Consider the following 20,101-nt stretch of genomic DNA (forward strand, 5'->3'; position numbering starts at 1 on the left):
TTTTAAATAAATCGGAAAATTTGTGGATAAAAATTAATCGACTGTCGAACACTAGAAGCAATTCTAATTTAAATGCGTATAGTTAAATAGGAAAAAATGAACGATTCGATCGGAGGCATATCATTAATTTAACGTATTGAACGTAGAGTAAGAGGCTTTTGTAGTAATTACTACCTATATTTGCATTTCAGAAATCTATTTTAACATATTGAACGCCAAGAAAAGAGGCTTTTGTAGTATTTACTACCTATATTTGCATTTCAGAAATCTATTTTAACATATTGAACGCCAAGAAAAGAGGCTTTTGTAGTATTTACTACCTATATTTACATATTGGAATGTAATTTAACGTATTGAAGGTAGAGTATAGAGATTTTGTAGTATTTACTACCTACATTTGCATTTCAGAAATCTATTTTAACATATTGAACGCCAAGAAAAGAGGCTTTTGTAGTATTTTTCCTCCTATATTTACATATTGGAATGTAATTTAACGTATTGAAGGTAAAGTCAGTGGCGGCGCTAGGGGGTAGGCCAGGTAGGCCACTGCCTACCTTAAAATTTCGAAAGGGCCCCAAAATCACCCTATAAGGGGCCCCAAATTTATCTAGAAAGGGTCTCAAAATTGTCCCAAGAGATAAAATTATTTATAAATAACAATGAAACAAATGTCGATAATGTATTTAGACATTTTTGAGGTATCTCCTAGTAAATAAAACCAGTTCTGTTATATTTGGACTCGTTTTACTGATGTTAGAACTTTTTTGTTCGTCATGTACATCACTTCTTTATTTTATTGAAGGATTTCGTTGATAAAAGGGGGGTCCCGGGTCGGGGGCCCATTTATTTGGTTTGTCTACCCTCGCGAAAATTCCTGGCGCCGCCACTGGGTAAAGTATAGAGATTTTGTAGTATTTTACTACCTATATTGGCATTTCGGAAGTATATTTTAACGTGTTGAATGTAGAGTATAGAGAGTGTTGTAGTATTTTTCTTCCTACGTGACTACACCGGAAACGTCTCTGTGTTATTCGCTTTAGTAATCAAGCCAACTCTGAACATATGTTTTACTCTTTATTCTACGAGGTTTAAACATACACCATTTCAGTACAGTCTTAACTTATTCCATACGCTATTTAAAACACATGCGATAAAGATAACGAGGAAACAAGTTAACTCTGAACATATATGTTATGCTCTATACGCGAAGGATGTTGTAAGCTTAAATTCATAATGGTTAATGTGTAGTATTTTTCTACCTTTTTACATTTTATAGTATTTCTTTATCTATATTTGTGTATCGGAAATGTATTTTAACGTATCGAACGTAGAGTAAATTTTTTTTTTATATTTTCTTTACATATTTGCGTATCAGAGTTGTGTGTTGTCGTATTAAAAGAAGAAAAAGGAACTTTTCATAGTGTTATTCTACCTATTTACATATCGGAAATGTATTTATATTTTACCGTATTTAAAATATAGGTAATTGTTTTTATTGGCTTGACTTAAATAAAGCGTGAAAGTTATTAGTTTCAAAATGATATTTACAAATCTTATCCACACAAATTTAATTTAATTTTAATTTTAGTGTTTTATAGTATCTTTCTGACTATATTTGTGTATAAGAATTATATTTTACCGTATTTAAATAGTAATAAAAGCGAATTGAAAGTTTGAAGAAAATATGAATTAAGTTCGTAAATAAAATCCTTTTATAGTACTTTGAAGGACTCTTAATACGTTTTCAACTTGAATAAAATTAAAAACAATAATCTAAGATACCCTTTAAAGTTAAATTCCTTTAGAGTTTATCAGTAAAACCACTTTAAGTATTTTTTCAATCCTTATACCTATATTTACATATTGGAATTGTTACAAAAGGTTCTTTTAAACGTAACTTAGTACACTAATTAAGTATTTTTAATTTACCGTAATTAAAATATAGGTAAGTGGTTTTTATCTTATTTTATACCTACGGAAGCGATAAATAAATTAAAGCAATAAATTTTTGGAGTTTGGAGATGGGTGGAAAAAAAATAAGGCTCTTCGTTTTTCCAACTGCTTTTCTGATGTACCCAAAAATGGACCAAAATAGAACAAAAGTACCCTTAAAACGACCAAAGTCACCATTTTCGGCCCTATGTACCCAATTTCGGACCAAAAGTACCCCAAAATGGACCTATTAGCTTTATTGTAATGTTAAACTCCCATAGAGATTCCCCTAAAAGAAAAAAAACTTGCGGTCCAATTTTGGGTACATGAATTATTTCGGAGAGGGAATCCATGTTTTAAATTCAAATTAACCGCGCGCCCGGGCAATCCGCGCCTCCCAGGTAATCCACGCCTCCCAGGTAATCCACGCACGCGCGCGCTATCTTCCTGCCTAGGTTATCAAGTATCATACAACTTACATAATTTCCACTTATTTCGTACGATAAAACGCGATCGAGATATTCGTTTTAAGAAATACTCGTGAGATTGGTTCAAGTGTCAAGCATACTACAATGATATTAAAATGAAGTTTAAAAATATTTCCATTCTACTTTAACAACGAATATTCCATGACGTCAAAACACTCTTAAATTCAAATTAACCGCGTCCCCCGGGGTAATCTGCGCACGCGTCGCCTAGGTTATCAATTTTTACATCATTTCAACTTATTCCGTACGATAAAACTTGATAAGATATACGTTCAAGTATCTTTCGAGATAAGCGTAGATAAATGAACAAGTTGGCCTGGACACAATATGTTGATATATGAGAAAACAAATCGTCGCGAGAAATACCCTAAATACATTGACTTTTCGATGATTTTACCCCCATTTCACCCCTTAAATCCCGGACCCCGATCCCGAACCTGACCCCGACCCCGGGATCGGCGTGTCGACCTTACTTACCTTCTACTGAAGGGTCAAGCCATCAGACTTAAATTGTCTAAGCTAATTTTTTTTCAAGGACAATAGCTACATACCTTTAGTAGAATCATGGACTGTAGACTGTAAATTTTAGAGGACGAGTAAAGCGTAGCCTTCCCCTGTGGAATTTTGGTTTCCCCGAGCATCAATCACTTCGAACTAGAGAGAGAGAGTCCGTCAAGGTCATTTGTACCACGCATAGAGATAGACCCCCCCCCCCGCATGTTATCTGGAAATCTGGCCGACCGAATGACACGCGCTTTAGTTTTTTTTTATGACCTTGAGCGACTCCCGTCAGCCTGATCGGTGAACGGGGCGTAAAATACCTCGGGAATACCGGTCCTCTAAAATTTACTGTCCGTGGTAGAATCATCCTTTTCATCGAAATTCCATTTACTTTTGTTTAGACCCATAACAAAAGAGGGGCCGCAGACGAGGCTTAAGTGAGACCTGTGGACGGAACATCCTGTTTATGACGTTTTGAACCACGTGACTGCCATTGAAATATACAGGTGGAAGTAAGGAAACGGATGTTCCGTCCAAATGCTAAGTTACCAGGTAAAAATGTTAATTTTCGGCCCCCCAACTTTCAACATGGGTCTATTTAGAATCTCAGAATATTCCCATAACAAGCCATAACCACAAGTTCCACAACAAACCGGATAGTTACTTAAGCCTTTGACAAAATATCATTTCGCAAATATAATTTTTTGTTTTTAATTATAATAAAAATTTACCTTATTTTAAATTCTCACAGCCAAAATATTCGCAAATCACGTCAGAGTACCTAAAAGATTACAAACACGAACATGTGTGACGTGTCACGTGATGATTTTGTATTTTCTCGCCTAATCGACAGGCGTCGCTTAAACGTGGTACCACAGGAATACGGAACAAATACCGGTTGTCTGCTCGTTATCGCTCCCGTATTTAACCCCCGTAGAATCTTGGGTCTATTTCTTTATTATGTCTATGGTTTTCACTTTTTTAGCCCCGCTTTTAGCAGACACTAAAGCTTCAACGCGGACAGCGACGCTGCGGCTCGTTTCGGAAATATTCTTATTATTTCCTGGCATCCTGCTTTACGTTATTATGTCCACGCACAACTTTAATATTCTTATTATTCCCTACGTTACCCATATTTTACTTCATTTACCTTAATTATTTGATTTCAGATTGATGTGACTAGATCATAGAAATAGAAATTAGACTAGAAGCATTGCCCTTTCCGCCAATCCCAAGGGAAACAGGCGAGCTAGAAGGCTGACATTAGGGTGGAATTGCGATGTACGCGCCATCTGACAAACGCATTAAACATTGTCGCCATGGCTACGACGCGAATTTCGAAGAGGGGAAAAAAGGCGATCCACTGCGCATCACGTCGTGCGCAGCGGCGGTCTTTTCGTGTTTAAATTTTTGCGTCTAAAAGCAGTGGCGTAGCTAGGAAAATTTGACCTATGGCAAACCATAGAAATTGCGCCCCTTCCCTGGTGGTCAGAGTTATAGGAAATGGAATATAAGTGAAACTTTAGTGATTTTTTAATAACTATGATCTTTTATTGTACAAGAAATATTATGTAATTCGAAACCAACTTATAGTGTTACCTTCCAGGCTTTGATTCACGAAGATTTGTCAATAATATCGTCGAAGTCTGTTTTTACACACAATCCTTAGGGATTTGTGTGTATTACGATCACCTACTGTGTAGCCGCCGCCCCCGTCGCTGCCGCCGCCACGGCCGTACAAACGATTGCTCGCGGTACGTTAGTGGTACAAAGGCTATTGATATCTCAATCGGTAGGCACTATTATAGTCTCGACGGCATTATAGTAATGTTTGGGATCGGAGCCCGAGAAGTTGGGCAAATTCCCAATTTACTATTTTTGGTGGTTTCGCTTTGTGTGGTAGATATTTTATTTAAAATTAAGTCCGATAACGTTAAAAATATTTTTGGTTAGGTTAGGATTCAGCGGATATACAATTTCAGTTATATCAGTAAATATTAAATTTAAGTATAGTTTCCTTGTTAATTTACTGGACCCCAATTTTCGCGGTTTTATATTTCCGGCTAAAAGTCTACATAACGTTCCTTAATTTAAATCCGATTTTCATGAGAGTTATATTTTTGAATAGCTGTGGTTTCCATATAACCTAGATTTGCAACTATGTTGCTTAATTTTAATTCTAAGTGAGGTTTTTTGTACAGCGTATACGGACCCCCGCAATTTCCGGCATTGTAAATCCGCGTGTCTTTAGAGTTCTAAACGGCAGTTTCCCTCTCACATTTTTCAATGCCGTTCGCGCCGAGCTTTCAACGTAAACCCAGAAGTAACTATAAGCGTGACACTCAACGTTTTACGCCCTTTTTGCGCACGTCGTACGACAGGAAGAAGGTAAGTAAGATTTGATCAAAAACCACAAGTTTTGTTACTTCTAGGCCCATTCCAGCTTAGGTTGCAGTTGCGTTGAAAAAAGTTAATTTTAAGTGAGTTAATTAGGCATTTCGCGTCAGACCTGAATTCTTTAAGCGCTGAAGCTAAATTCGCATTCCATTGAAAACCTGCCTGAAATAAGAATAACGTATGACCAGGCGCGTAATAAATATGTGACCCTAAATATTTGTTATGCCCAGAAGTTAAGAATAAGTGTGCCACTAAATATTTTTATGACCAGCCGCAGTACACACGATTTTTAATTTTAAGTGAGATTTTTGGCCAATTCGCGGGACCCCACAACCCGCGTACGCACCATTGTCATATTTGAATTTCGTGCCAATTGATACAGGCGTAGAGCTCGTCGTTTGGATACGAAATATCAGTTTTATTTGTTTTTATCCATAGCCGAAAATATCCGAATAAAAACTTATATTAATTCGTTTTATAACCGCGAATAATATTCATAAATTATTAATAACGGAAATTTTTATGAATAATTAAAAATTTTCCGGTTAATTTATCTGTTCCGCCTAGCTCTATAAAGGCGCCATCTAAGTCGTTCGCGTTTCGCTACTTTATTTCCAAAAATTGGTAACTCGAAAAATGCGATTTGTCTAAAAATTAATTTAAATTAACGTGTTCACGTTTCGCTACCTTATTTCCAAAACCAGGTAACTCGAAAAATATGTTTTCGGTAAAATTCCTCTTGCGATTAAAAGTTACATCAGGGGGATTGTGTGTGCTTAAATGTCCGGGACATCTTGTTTCCATTTCTTCTCTCTCGATACTTAGCAAAGCAAGTTCACACAACCTTCCTTGGCCCCAGGCATTTTTACAGAAAGTTACCTAAATCTAATCTCATCTTAGAGATATATATATAACGGAAATATAAACATTAAGAGAAACCTAAAACACAACACCAAAGCAGGCCGCCAAAAAAAATTAAAACATAATTTGGCGCCCCCCGTCAAGTGGCGCCCATGGCACGCGCCATGGCTCCCATACCCTAGATACGCCTCTGTCTAAAAGCATATCCGCAAAAATGTTTCAAAACTGCGCTTTTCACATTGTAAAGAGAGATCTGGAAAAGAAATAAAATTATCATTTCATAAGTATGTAATATTGTAGTAAATATTTTATAATTATCTCGGAATAAGAGATTTTTTTACACTAAGATTTCCTCTGAGAAATGCTAAATTATTAGGAAAATGGGTTTTAGTGGTAAATCGCAAAAATTGGACTCCATCTTCAATTACTTCATATGACTTTGTGTGTAGTAAACATTTTCTGCCGGATATAATTTACTTTCAAAATGGAAGGCACCATTTGAAAGCAAATGCTGTACCTACACAACTAAAAATTACCCTATACATTCTGAAATAAAAAACTAACTGAAATATGAATAATTTCTTTATTAAAACAAGAATTTGAAAGAGCTCTCAAAATATCTATTCCAGAACAAATCATATATACATCTTCTAGAGTATGCCAATTTATTGATTTTAGTAATTGTTATTTAGTTTCCCTCTTTATCAGAGCATAAGCCTATAAACCCTAAGTTTGAATCGAAAGGCAGTGCTGGTTCAAGCTAACGACTGTCGAAAGTACAGCGCTAAATCCACCCGGTGGCGGAAAAGAGAAACGTAACGCGTCCCGCAATGCATGATGCCAGCTGCTTTAGTAAGAGAGAGGTGCGTAGAGAGAGAAAGGAGGAAGGAAGAAGCTTCAATTTATCTCTACCTCCAGTGGTGGTACAAAGGGCGCTATGCGCGTTTCAAACTTAGGGTTGATAGGCTTATGATCAGAGGTTATTTCAGAAAACTTACGGGAAAAGTGAACTACCGGAAACCACTCAATTTGACTTGACTAATACTGATGATAGTTTAAAAGACACTGAAACCAAGATTTTGGAATATCATGTAGGCATATTTTAAACCACACTGAAATAATTAAAATTTAGTTAAACTGTGATGATTTGTGGTATTTCAGACTTACAATGATTGCGCAAAGTTAACGTGTGACTTTAAGGGTGACACGGTAGATATAGTAGATTCTTGAGATTTTTATGAATTTCCTAAAGCTGTTTAAATAATTTAATATATAATGTCAGATAAATAAAAAAAAGATTTTAATGCGTTGCCTGCGATCTGTTTTATGTTATTCCACGTGACCATATTTACTTATTTAGTTTAAATTGTTTCTATGGGATGGCGCGACTATCGCGATTCCACTCTGATGGCAGCCTAGCTGGTACGTCCCCGCCCAATCCAATCGTGCTTCTAGTCTAATTTATATTTCTATGGACTAGGCGGGAATTATTATAGTTCTAGTGATCCGCGTGCATGAAATATAATACAAAGAACATAGCTAGAGGTCGGTGGTCGATTAATTTTTATCCATGGATAAAATAAGTTCGGCGATATTTAAATAATATTTATTTAAATAACCAATATTTTAATAATAATTGTAAAATGTTTAAATAATCGAAAGTGGATAAGCCCATTATTTAAAAAAACCAACAATTATTTAAATAAATACCATTTTAATTCAAATAAATGCTTGGTTGCGTAAAAAACATAACTAAATAAATTAAAATTATATTCTTTTTACCAACTTTTGTTAAATAAATCGGAAATTTTGTGGATAATGAATAAACAATTCCGAACACTAAACATAGTGATACTATGTCCGGTCAGAAATACATGAACCGAAATTATCAGCGAGCATATTTTTGTCCGACGGCAATTTCCCCGTGCGAAAGGGGAGGGTTAACAAGCGAGGCCTTGTTAATTTTCCGCCTCCCACGACTACAGGGAAAATTTCGAATGCACCACGGGTAACTAGAGCGCCATCTACTGAGGCTAAGATAAATTATTTCATCGAAGAAGATCGTGAGAAAAGTGGTCTGTAAACCTAGGCTTATCTGTGTTTTGTTTTTGATAGTGGTCAGTGCTTATAATTAATCGGGATCCAAGGTCAGTGGAAGGCGGTAGTTGCAGCAGCTGTTCAATATGGAAAAAGTAGATGAATTAAAAACCTTTTCAACTAATCTTACCAGACCATTTATGTATGAAAGAACAGAGAAATACTTAGTTTTATTAGAATCATAAATATACCAATTACTTAATGGAGCTACTTAAGATATATGAAACCCAGATAAAAATATTTAGGCCTGCAGTAGCAAAGAATATGGGAAGAAGAAACTGAAATAAACCACCAGAAAAGAACTAGTATAAATAAGCAATAGAAATGATGATATCGTTTACGGGTAAGGCTACCTTTATGTTGCTATTCAGATTTATATTTCAAATAAAACAAGTACAATTATTTTAACAAAATAATACAAATATTTATTGTTTATAATTCTTAATGTAGTCAAGTTAGACTAGTTTTTATTAGTCGTTAACTGGGCTTCATTAATTAATAACAATTAACTGATTACGATGATATTTGTTTCAATTTGTTTGAGCTATTCTTTTGCTTGGACGTTTCTTCTATTACTGACAGCCTTTCTTCCACAGACACATGATGCACTTGTAATTTTTCCCCAACAACATATTGTATTTATTTATTTGTTTTTCGAGAAAGTTTCGCTCGGCCGTCGCCAGGTAGCGTATTCAAACCTTCGCCGCGGAGGTGGGGAAATTCTCTTTTCGAGGAGGGGAAGATGACACGTGGCCACTAAGGTGGGGAAAAACGGGGAACTTCCCTCCCGTGTTAGAGGAATAGGACGCTGATAATTTCGGTTCATGTATTTCTGGTCCGGTGTTATACGCTCCCACCGAAAATGATTATAAAAGGGGAAAGGGAAAGGGGAGGTTGTAGAATCTCAGACGGAATAACAGTATGATCTCAATCAAAATTATCTTTATTAATCTTTTTAACAAAAGTACACTCTTAAAAATAATGTAATGGGCACATAAACCAAAATAATGAAATAAAACGAGGGGACCTGGCAAAATCTTAAAGGGGACCTGGCAAAATCTTAAAGGGGACTTACTCTTTTCTTTGAGTTCTCGGCCTTAGTGACTGATAGCTCGGGAACTCACTAGTAAAATGGAAATTTACGTAGGGTTAGGGGATTTGATTGCTATGTTAACGTAGGCAGCGCTATATGACTAGAGAGCTATTAGTTGTAGGTGAATGTTTTACTTTCATGATATTTTTGGTCTAAGGTGGGACAAACGACGTCGATATGAATAAATTGACAATTAAAAATTTGCCATTTTATTTCGTTTTTAAATAAGAAAATTTGGTTTATATAGATATTTTTTTATAGAAAACATATTGTGTGTTTTTTTTAAATAGCTCAGAGAGTCAGTGTATGTGTTTGTTACTTGTGCAACTGTGCTTCGCATTAACTAAAATTGTGTATACGAACTCGTGTGACCTATAACTTTGGTTTTATTTTGATTGAACATATCTCTTAGAAGTCTTAGATTCGACTACATCTATCGCCAATTTGTCTAGGCAAAATGATTCTATCTCTGACAATATAGAATCGGAATCATCGGATCGTAATAGTATTATTGATAATGTAGAGAAGACACCTAATGAAATTGATACTGCACGACTGAAAGTTTCACCTATGGTACCTGTAATTTCCACCTAGTGTTCGGAATTGTTTATTCATTATCCACAAAATTTCCGATTTATTTAACAAAAGTTGGTAAAAAGAATATAATTTTAACTTATTTAATTATGTTTTTATGCAACCAAGCATTTATTTGAATTAAAATGGTATTTATTTAAATAATTGTTGGTTTTGTTTAAATAATGGGCTTATCTACTTTCGATTATTTAAACATTTTACAATTATTATTAAAATATTAGTTATTTAAATAAATATTATTTAAATATCGCCGAACTTATTTTATCCATGGATAAAAATTAATCGACCGCCGACCTCTATTTCCACCCCGGGGCCGGAAAAGATTATGATAACAGACTCTTCCTCCGACTCTAGATATATTATCCTGAGAATAAAATTGATCTATCAATGAATTTCAGTTCTACGTCATCCATAGTGAATACCGCTGTCCAGCAAGTATCTTTCGGAAATGATTAACTTAACATACGAAATTTTCACTCTGAAAAACTCTCATTAACATCGATCGAAAATGGCAATGAATCGGTTGTTCGTTTTAAAAGGCCGGGCAATTCTTTTGACGAAAAATTACGTTTTCTCAAATCACACCCAGTTCAACCTAAAAACTGTCCAAACTACAACTTGTTTTCCAAAATAATAAAAAATCAAAAATTCAACGATAATGGCTTACGTATGAAGATCTCACCCGAAAGTATTTCTGTGCAACGTGCATTGCCTTTAGCAACCAAGATTCGTTATTTGTGGAAGGTATTATTTTGAATACTAAACACGGATCAACTAATATTATCAGACATGAAGAATCGGTTGAAGCTCTAATTTTAGCCGAAAAGTCCAAAGATATTGAGTCGGCAATAAATATTGATGTAAGATTACTCCGAAACGAAAAAAATTAGAATTAACAGAATTTTATTAGAAAGAATGGTAAACTGGCTTATTTGTATCGGAAAACAAGGAATTGCGTATAGAGGAAATTTCGAATCAATCAAATATCTGTCAGATGGAAGTATTAATCACGGAAATGTATTAGAAATTTTGCTTACTGCTTCCAAACGTGATGAAATTTTAAATCAACATTTTTAAAGCATTATTAAGGAAAAAAAGAAGACTGCCAAGACAAAGAGTGGACCAGTAGGGCGGGGATCTAAAATAACGTTTTTAAGTGAGTCAACTTTCAACAAATTAATTTAGATAATTGGCAGTGAAATTATAAAAAAACTAGTCAATGCTGTTCGTGAAAGTGTGGAATATAGTATATTGGTAGATAGTACGCGAGACATATCTGGACATGAGTAATGTGCCGTAGTTCTTCGATTCATTTCAATGGAAATTTCTGATCCAATTAAAGAAAGCCTTTTGAGTGTTATTCGTTTAGAATCGACAACTGGTGAAGGATACTTCAACTCGATTAAAGAAGAACTAAAGAATAACAATTTAGATATGAATAAAATAGTGGGATACTCGTTTGATGGCGCCTCTAACATGAGGGGAGACGAGCTCGGACTAAAAGCTAGGCTTCAAAAGAACTTGAACTCGAATGTAATTTACACTTGGTGCTACGCACATGTTTTAAATTTAGTAGTTGTAGACGCAACATCTTGCGTTTTATCCGCAAAGAATTGATTTGGCTTGCTGCAAAAGACCTATGTTTTTCTATTAGAATCCCATAAACGGGTTACTCTTTGGGAGAAACGAACAAATTTATTAAAATGCAGAGAAAAATTGCTTCGCCTGGTTAATATAGGGACAACCAGATGGTTGAGCAAATATCGTGCATTGTTTCACATTTTCTACGGATTCGATTCACCTGAGAAAGGAACTTTCAATATTTTAATTGAAGTTTTAAACGATATTAGAGATAGCCCAGATTTTAATGCTAACGTGTGCTCCGAAGCTGGTTGGTGCAAGTTGGAAACTGTGTTGACAAGTCCAATATTTATTCGAATTTTACCCCCCCCCCCCTTAAGCGCCCTTAGACAAATCGCCCCCTGCGCCTTAACCTAGCCAGAGGGACAAGGCCTCTGATGCTGGTACTGAGTCGTTCGTTTCTTCGTGAAGATCCAGAAGGGCGTCACGAGCTGATAGTGATAACGAACTACGGCGAGGCTAGAAACTCTTCTCTCCCAACGAGTTTATGTGCTTGGATGTCACTTCACATCGCTTTGTTGAACCAAATAATATAACAAACAGTCTTTGAAGAAATCCGTACAAAGAAACCGATTTAACTGATGTTTTGGCGGCATCTGCTATTACCAAATTCAAGCTATGACACCCACATAGATTAAAGCATTCTCTAGGATAGGACACCTTTGTTTACTCCTACCATATTGGATCCATTTTCATATCCTTGGCCTCGACAATCGTTCATATCTAAATCAAACGCTTGCACAATTTCATCAAGAAAGAGGCCAGTGAGACCAGCTCCCGAAGAGTCACTTGTAAGCAACAAAACACTCACGCACTTGGACTTAATTTTCATTAGTGTCAACAAAAAGCAATGTTAAAGATAGTGGTTCGATGTGTCTGACATCAGGGGTGCAATCTAGTATTATGGAGAAGTACTTGGAAAATGTTATTTCGAACTTCACTTCCAAGCAAACCGATTAACTCGTTTTGAATTCGTTTGCCAAAATAGTGGACATTGGTCTTCTTTTTAACAATACGGCGAAGGTGCTCCATCATTACAGTGTAAAATTTTCCTAGCAGTTGCACTAAACCCAAGAAGTTACCATTATTAGGAGTTTATAGTGTTTGAGATCCAGAGCTTCCTCTGAACGACAAATTAATGCTGGCTAAAAATAATGCTATGGACATCATTCGTTCGAGGATAGCAAACCATCGTGATTTCTCGTCTTCAATTGAATCGACGCTTCTACCCAACTCTGTAATGCGTGCTGGTGATCTTAGGAAGTTTCGTGAGTTTTGAGACGCACTGATAAGTGTCTCCAGTCGTCAAATCCTTCTTTACCCAAATTAGAGTGGGAACTTCTGATGAATAAGCAGCAGCAAAAACAATATACTTTATCAGCAGATTTAGAGTAAACAAACCATCTTCTTTTATAAGTTTCTCCAATTGGCATTACTCTTTGAAAATGCGCATTTGAAAAATGACGTCTATCATTTTTTTATATTGGTCGTTGGTTATTTCGTTACTTACAGGTCCACGAATAATTATTTCATCTCTAGTTCCAGAGTCAACAACCGACCATTTTGAAATATCATCATAATTGGCATTTTGAAAAAGCAACGGTGATGGTATGTCTGGTATACCCTCTTTTTTGAACTGCAGATGACATTCCAGAAATAACGAAACCTTCTTGTGTATGCAGCTAGAGTGTGCAATAACTGGTGGCTTTACCGGGGAGTCGGGGTCCGGCTCTTGTAACCCATAAAGGTGGTGGCGCACTGGGAGATGTTAGCTCTGATCAAATGGTCCTATCTCCACCTCCGACTTAGATCAGGTTTGGGCTGGATACTGAGCTTCGGCTCAGGCTAACGGAGAGGGTCCGTGCAAACTGGCTGCCTCGGTGGATTGGGTAGCCTGCTGTGGGGCGGCGGGCCTCCGTATGAGGGCACGGCGGTCCTGTTTTCCGGTCTTCTGGGGTCACACCGGGATCTCCGGGGCCGGCTGTGCTTGGTTACTTGGACTGCTGTGTGCTCGTCGTTCCCCTTTAGGAGCTCTCTCCAAAGGGTTTGACTCTTTACCTTCATAGGTAGGGTATCGGCTGGAGTTGCTACAGCATCCATTCTTAATCCCACTGCTGTGTGCGAAGTGGGGATTGGTCCACCCATTGCTGCACCTTCTGCTGGGTTGAGTAGCTTGCGTCAAAGGTGCGACCATCAGTAGTAGGGTTCTGCTAACCATGCTGGATTTGTCACCTGTCCGGGCTTGGGGACGCTGGCGTAGGGCACTATGATGATGGTCTCTCTGTTACTAGGTACACCGGGCTATAAATTCTGACACACTGTGTATGCCGCTCTTCATGTACATTGGCTTCGTCTGAAAAACTTCTATTAAATAGACCTTCCGTCGAGTGTTGAACTAGTTCTGATGATGACGATTCAGATCACTTCTCAACTCAGAAAAAGGTTGCAAGCAATTTTGCAGACTTCTCAGTTTCGCCTTCATTTTTTCTTTTTCTTTTTAAGTTTCGTGCGCCAGAAGGTTTTTTGGAGGTAGCGACATGTTTTATCTGTTAAGTACACCGTACACGTACTTTGTAAATACGTTACCAAAATACTCTTCAAAATGTATTGAAAAGCTTCACGTTAAGACATTTTCTACTAAACGTTAGGAACTGTGGCCGTAAGGCCGTATAGTCCTGTTAACCTTTTTTTATAAACAGGATTACAGGACTATTACTAACGTTGTTCCTAACTTTTACCGTTTGATATATAATATACCTTATATTTTGGAAAAACTAACGTGAAAAGTTAGTAATCATTTCATTACTAATTACTAATAAGTTAGATACATCATACTGACACATAGTACTTGAAATTATGTTCTGCTGAATTCTTGACTGCTTCTGTGAAAGTTCGTTACACAACTAGAAACTTTCATAAGGGCCTTTCGTCTAAACTACGTTCTGAATTGACAATTTTATCTAATTTCACAACAATTAAGTTGTTCAAATACAACGAACTCCGGTCTGTTGTGCTTTAGCACGTAGTTGGTTCTGTTCCATCAAGAATATGATATTATATTCCGATTAATTTCCCAACGAAATTGAAACGAGATTACTTTGTGCACGTGGAACATGGAGTAGGCTGGGGCAAAAAACCAACATTGTGCGTCCAGGAAACGCCTGGGTGCGGAAAAGTGGCCCAGTCCAATCCGAAACTCAGCTCACTTTGAAATTTTGAAATCGGATAATATCTTCAGTCTGTTCTTTGAGGGTGAAATCTCGAAATTTCAGTAAAAAACACTAAAATTTAAGGTTTTGCAAAAATGGGCTTAAAATCGATACCGATACCTTCCTGTAGTGTATTATAAATATGTTAAAAGACGGTTAATTAAATCAAAACATAATATTTTTTATTTACTGAAGTTACAAACATTCGCCATGCGGTTACGGGCGTACCATCCTTTGGTCATTAAACAATTAAGCGTCTGCTCTCCTCTGGGAACAGATTATCATATCGAAGGATAGATCATTCAAAGAACAGGATATAAAGTAACAGAACATTACATCCCTCTTTTCTTTAAGAAAAAATAGAAAAACTTGGTTAATTAAATCTCCTCTATCAGTCTCTTTGGTTTAATATGTTGAGATCGCAGATTGTAACGAACTGGCGTTTGAACCACTTGAGGCGTTTCCGCTGGTGGAACATCTTGGGTCACGTCTTGAAGTTCTCGTTCTTTAGCAATTGAATTCTGAGCTTGTGCGGTGATCTGAGACTTCGAGGAATCTGGTCCATTCCGTTCAGCTGTGACAGCTGATCCATTGATTGAAGTGATACTGTACGGTTGTGGGATAAAATGAGGAGATAGTTTGTGGGTACGTGACATCTTTACCAGTACTTTATCTCCGACATGAAGATCACAATGTTTGACATTTTTATTTCTATCATGGTACTCTCGCATCTTGGCTTTAGCGGCAATGTCTCTCTCTTTCAGTGAGGCGGCTGAAGGCGCATCAATGGTTCCTTGTTGTTAAACGAAGGCAGTTTCCCTCTGATTGGTCGACCAAACAGGAGTTCGGATGGAGGTACACCTGTGGTACTATGAGGTGTGAGGCGATAAGTCGAGAGAAAGATTTTAAGTTGATTTTGCCAACGCGTTCCATTGACTTCGGATATACGAAGCGACTTGTTTAGGGACGCCATGAAGCGTTCAGCGTTACCATTGGCTTGAGGCCAAATCGGCGTAACTTTCCGATGAGTTATGCCTAAAGTTGATAAATATTCCGCAAACCCATGCGAATTGAATGGCGGACCATTATCAAATTTCAAAACTTTTGGTAGACCAAATAGCGAAAAAATATGGTCAAAAGCTTTGACATTAACGTCGAGCGAGGTTGAGGATACCACTTCGGCTACCGGAAATCTGGAGAACTCATCCATTATGACCAACAGGTAATGACCATTTTTGAATGGGCCCAAATGATCTACCGCCAGGTTAGTCCAAGGACCTTCAGGTAGAAGCGTCATTTGGAGTGGTTCCTTAGTGAATTGTGGTGTGACCGCTAAACAAGGAAGACAAGATTGCACAACTTGAGCAACCATGGAGTCCATTTTAGGGAACCAAACTTTGGTGCGGAGCAGCTGTTTGGTTTTAACCAAACCTAAATGACCTTCGTGGGCGATGGAGATAACCCGTTGTTGAAGCGTCTTGGGTACATAAATCCTGTGACCTTTTAGGATTACATTGTCATAAACGGTTAACTCATTTCGAACGTGCTTGAAAAGTTTAATAGTTTCCCAGTCAATTTCTTCGTGTGAAGGGTTTGTGTTCCAGCGGTTTTCGATCAAGCATTTGATTGCGTATTGAGTTGTGGGGCCTTCTTTTGACTCTTTCACTACTTCGTCATAGGTGATAGCTCGAGGAATAGCATGGTGAAGAATCATGTTGACTTGGTTTTCAGTCGCTCTTGACAAACATTCACTTCGTTTCGATTTTATCGGATGTCGCGACAGGTAGTCAGCAGGATTCTGTTTTCCCGGCTGGTACTCGAGAGTCATGGCATAAGGCGCTAGGAACACATATCTTTGGTGGGCGAACCAGGTTGTAAATACGTAGGGCATGTCGTCACACCATCGAGCCATGCCCAAGATGAGTGTGATTCTATTTCAAATTACGTAACAACAGAACTGAATGGAGGCTTCGATGCAGTGGTAGTCGTGGGCTGTGACGGTACAAATACGAATACGGGCTGGAAGGGAGGAATTATTCGTCTACTAGAGGAACGACTTGATCGTCCCTTGCAATGGGTTGTCTGTCTATTACATTTCAATGAGCTACCGTTCAGAAGTCTTTTCGTATTTATTGACGGACCTACCTCTGGTCCGAACAAATACTCAGGGCCAATAGGGGGACAACTTTCAACTTGTGAGACCCTGGATGTTGTAAAGTTTAAACAAGTTGCAAGTGACTTACCTGAGATTGAGCCCACTGATCTCAGCTCAGATCAAAGGTATCTTTATGAGATATCAGATGCCATACGGTCCGGAGCGTTCTCTCCTGAGCTGGCCTCCCGGAAGATAGGCCCCATCAACATGGCTCGCTGGCTTACAACTGCAAATAGAATTCTGAGATTATACATATCAACAAAAAGACCCACAAAGAAACTGAAAGTATTAGTTGAATACTTACTCACAGTATACGTACCTCAGTGGTTCCACATCAGACGGGATAAGTCTATCAAATTGTCAAGGTTTCTTCCTCTGAAGTACCGAAATGTGGTAAACACTTCCATTCAGAGAAACGGCTTCTCTGCCATGCCAGAAAATATACTTCTTGAAATGGTAACCGACCCTAGGCTTACCGTTTGCCAAGACGCACTCACCAAAATCCTAGAAGCAAAACATAAGCAACAGACAACTGTTAGATAACATATTGTGCAAAAAATTAATTTTGGGGCTAATGATTACACAGAAATGATTGATTGGGAACAGACAGATGATTCACTTACCGTACCTCCAGTTTTAATTCCTATAACAGAGGATGAACTTACCGCTAAGCTATCTATAGGGAATCGGCACTTGAAGTTTGTGACGTCACGAAAAAAAGCGCGCGGATGTGTATTTTGAATTTTCCTATCACAGCCGCCATCTTGTAGGAGAACTTTAGTCGATAAAAGTCATTCCTTTGGTTAAAAATGGTTTATTTTTGTAGTATTACTGGCTGTAAAACCCAAAATTCTGGCTTTAGAGTTCCAAGAATTATTTATAATCAGGGAAAGGAAACCTTAAATTTATCCAAACAAAGGAGATTTAGGTGGCTTAGTTGTTTTAAATTTAAGAAACTTGGTGTTTGTGTTCCAAATGATGTACAAATTGATAATATGAGAGTATGTGGCCATCATTTTCATTCTGGTAATTTAAAATATATGTTTTGAGAATTTAAAATATTATCTAAGAATTCTTCATTGTGTTTTAGGTTCTCCTGCCAAGCTTTACGATACTACAAATCCTGACTGGGTACCATCACTCCTTTTGAAAGTCGGAAATGATACTGATGATGATGTATCTAATGACAAAAGTGTGGTTGCTTTGCAAAGATATCAACGTAAAATGAAACGTCGACAAGTTATTCAAGAAAGCTCTTCAAATTTGAAACCTAAAAAAATGAAATTAAACAATCAAGACTCTGGTACTGAGGAAAGTAATAATCTCGTTAAACAATCAACTATGGAGACCCAGTGTCGTTTGTCTTCAGATGCAGAAGTAAATGAAGCAGCTGATCCTATTATGGTTGAAAGTGGTGAAAACTGTATTTCTAATTTTGATGATGACTATTTTAACTCTAATATACCTATTGATAATGTTGCCTTAGTCGTGGAAGTTAGTACTCAGAATGAACTAATTTCTAACTTATGTGATGTTTCTACGCAAACTGATGATTTAGTTGAAAAATCAGATCTTGAAATTTCAAAATTAACAATTGATTATTTAAGTTCAAAATTGCAATCTGTTAAACAAACAGTTACTGAACTTTTACCTCAAATAGAAAATCTTAAATCTTCAGTCGCCACACTCAAGGAAGAGTTAAACCGCAGGAATTTACATGAGGATACTTTCACTGATAACGATGCAAAAGTAAAGCACTTCACTGGTTTGGAAAACTACAAGCAAATGATCGAGATCTTTCAAGAAATCAAGCCAGATCTTTTTTTGGGTTAGAAATGCAAACTAACCGAATTCCAGCAATTTTTGATGACATTGATGAAACTGAGGCTAGCCTCTACTAATCGTGATTTGGGCTACAGATTTGATGTATCTGATCGCACAGTTGGAAGAGTATTTTATCGGTGCCTAAACGCTCTTTATGTGAAAAATGAGTTTTTGATTAATTGGCCAAATCGTGATTGTCTTCAGAATACCATGCCAATGGTTTTTAGAGAAAAATTTGGCAAAAAGGTCGCTGTAATAATAGACTGTTTCGAGGTTTTTGCTGATAAATCCTCTTCACCCTTGGCCAAAGCTCAAACCTGGTCACAATACAAACAACAAAACACAGCTAAATATCTAATAGGTATAAGCCCACAGGGTGCCGTAACCTTCATTTCTAAAGGCTGGGGTGGTCGTACAAGTGATAAAATGATCACTGAAAACTGCGGTTTATTAGAAAAGCTACTCCCAGGTGATGTTATCCTCGCAGACAGAGGCTTTGACATCAGTGAATCAGTTGGTTTTCACTATGCCGAGGTTGAGGAAGAAAGCAACTTTCCCCAATAGAAGTAGAATCAACTAGAAACATAGCCAGAGTTAGGATACACATTGAAAGGGTAATTGGCGGAATACGATCAAAATACAATATACTACATGTAAAACTACCTATTGAAATTCTGCATAGTGCAGAAGGTGAAGAACTCGCAACTTTAGATAAAATTGCAGTTTGATGTGCACTTCATAACTTGACGAAAGGAATTATACCATTTGAATAAATTTCAATTTGTAAGAACATTTTAGAAAAAACCAATATTATTAAATAATTGAAAATAAACATTTTTTAAATTTTTAAATAATTTTCTTTTATTAAAAAAATTTTAATTCTAGGAACTTTTTGACCACTAAACTTTTATAAGTTATTTTAAATTAATGTTATATAATCATATTAAACATTTATGTTTGTAAACAATATTTACACTTGAGAATATTAAATTCTATAAAATTAACTATTTATTTCTGAGCAATTTGGACAGTACCAATCACCAGGTGGTACTTTTTTAAATTTAAACATTTCATATGATACCACTGAATTGGACAAGATTTATTGTCGCAACCAATGTATCTAGCACGTTTGCTGACAGTACAAAAATCATAGCAATACTTTGTCTGTATAGGTTTGTTTTCTTTAGATTGTTTTTCACTTTGTGAATTTGAAGGCTTTGGAATTATTGGTTTGACTGACATAGGTAAAGGGCTTAAACTTAAAGGCATATGATTGTGAGGACTTAATGGAAAAAAATTTTGGGTCTTT

The 20,101-nt window shown here is 36.8% G+C and overlaps 1 protein-coding gene across 1 annotated transcript; it reads left to right on the forward strand.

Annotated features, from left to right (window-relative positions):
• The first annotated feature begins 17,175 nt into the window (after positions 1–17,175).
• LOC149957372 (uncharacterized) lies at positions 17,176–19,356 on the forward strand. Its single transcript, XM_090166998.1, has 5 exons — positions 17,176–17,424; positions 17,922–17,994; positions 18,059–18,717; positions 18,826–18,918; positions 18,997–19,356. Exons 1-5 carry the CDS (start codon positions 17,176–17,178, stop codon positions 19,354–19,356), a joined length of 1,434 nt encoding a protein of 477 aa, XP_090023124.1.
• Positions 19,357–20,101: the final 745 nt, after the last annotated feature.

Source organism: Leiobunum rupestre, chromosome 2, assembly GCF_980474605.1.
Source record: "Leiobunum rupestre chromosome 2, qqLeiRupe1.1.hap1, whole genome shotgun sequence".
Lineage (NCBI taxonomy): Eukaryota > Metazoa > Arthropoda > Arachnida > Opiliones > Sclerosomatidae > Leiobunum > Leiobunum rupestre.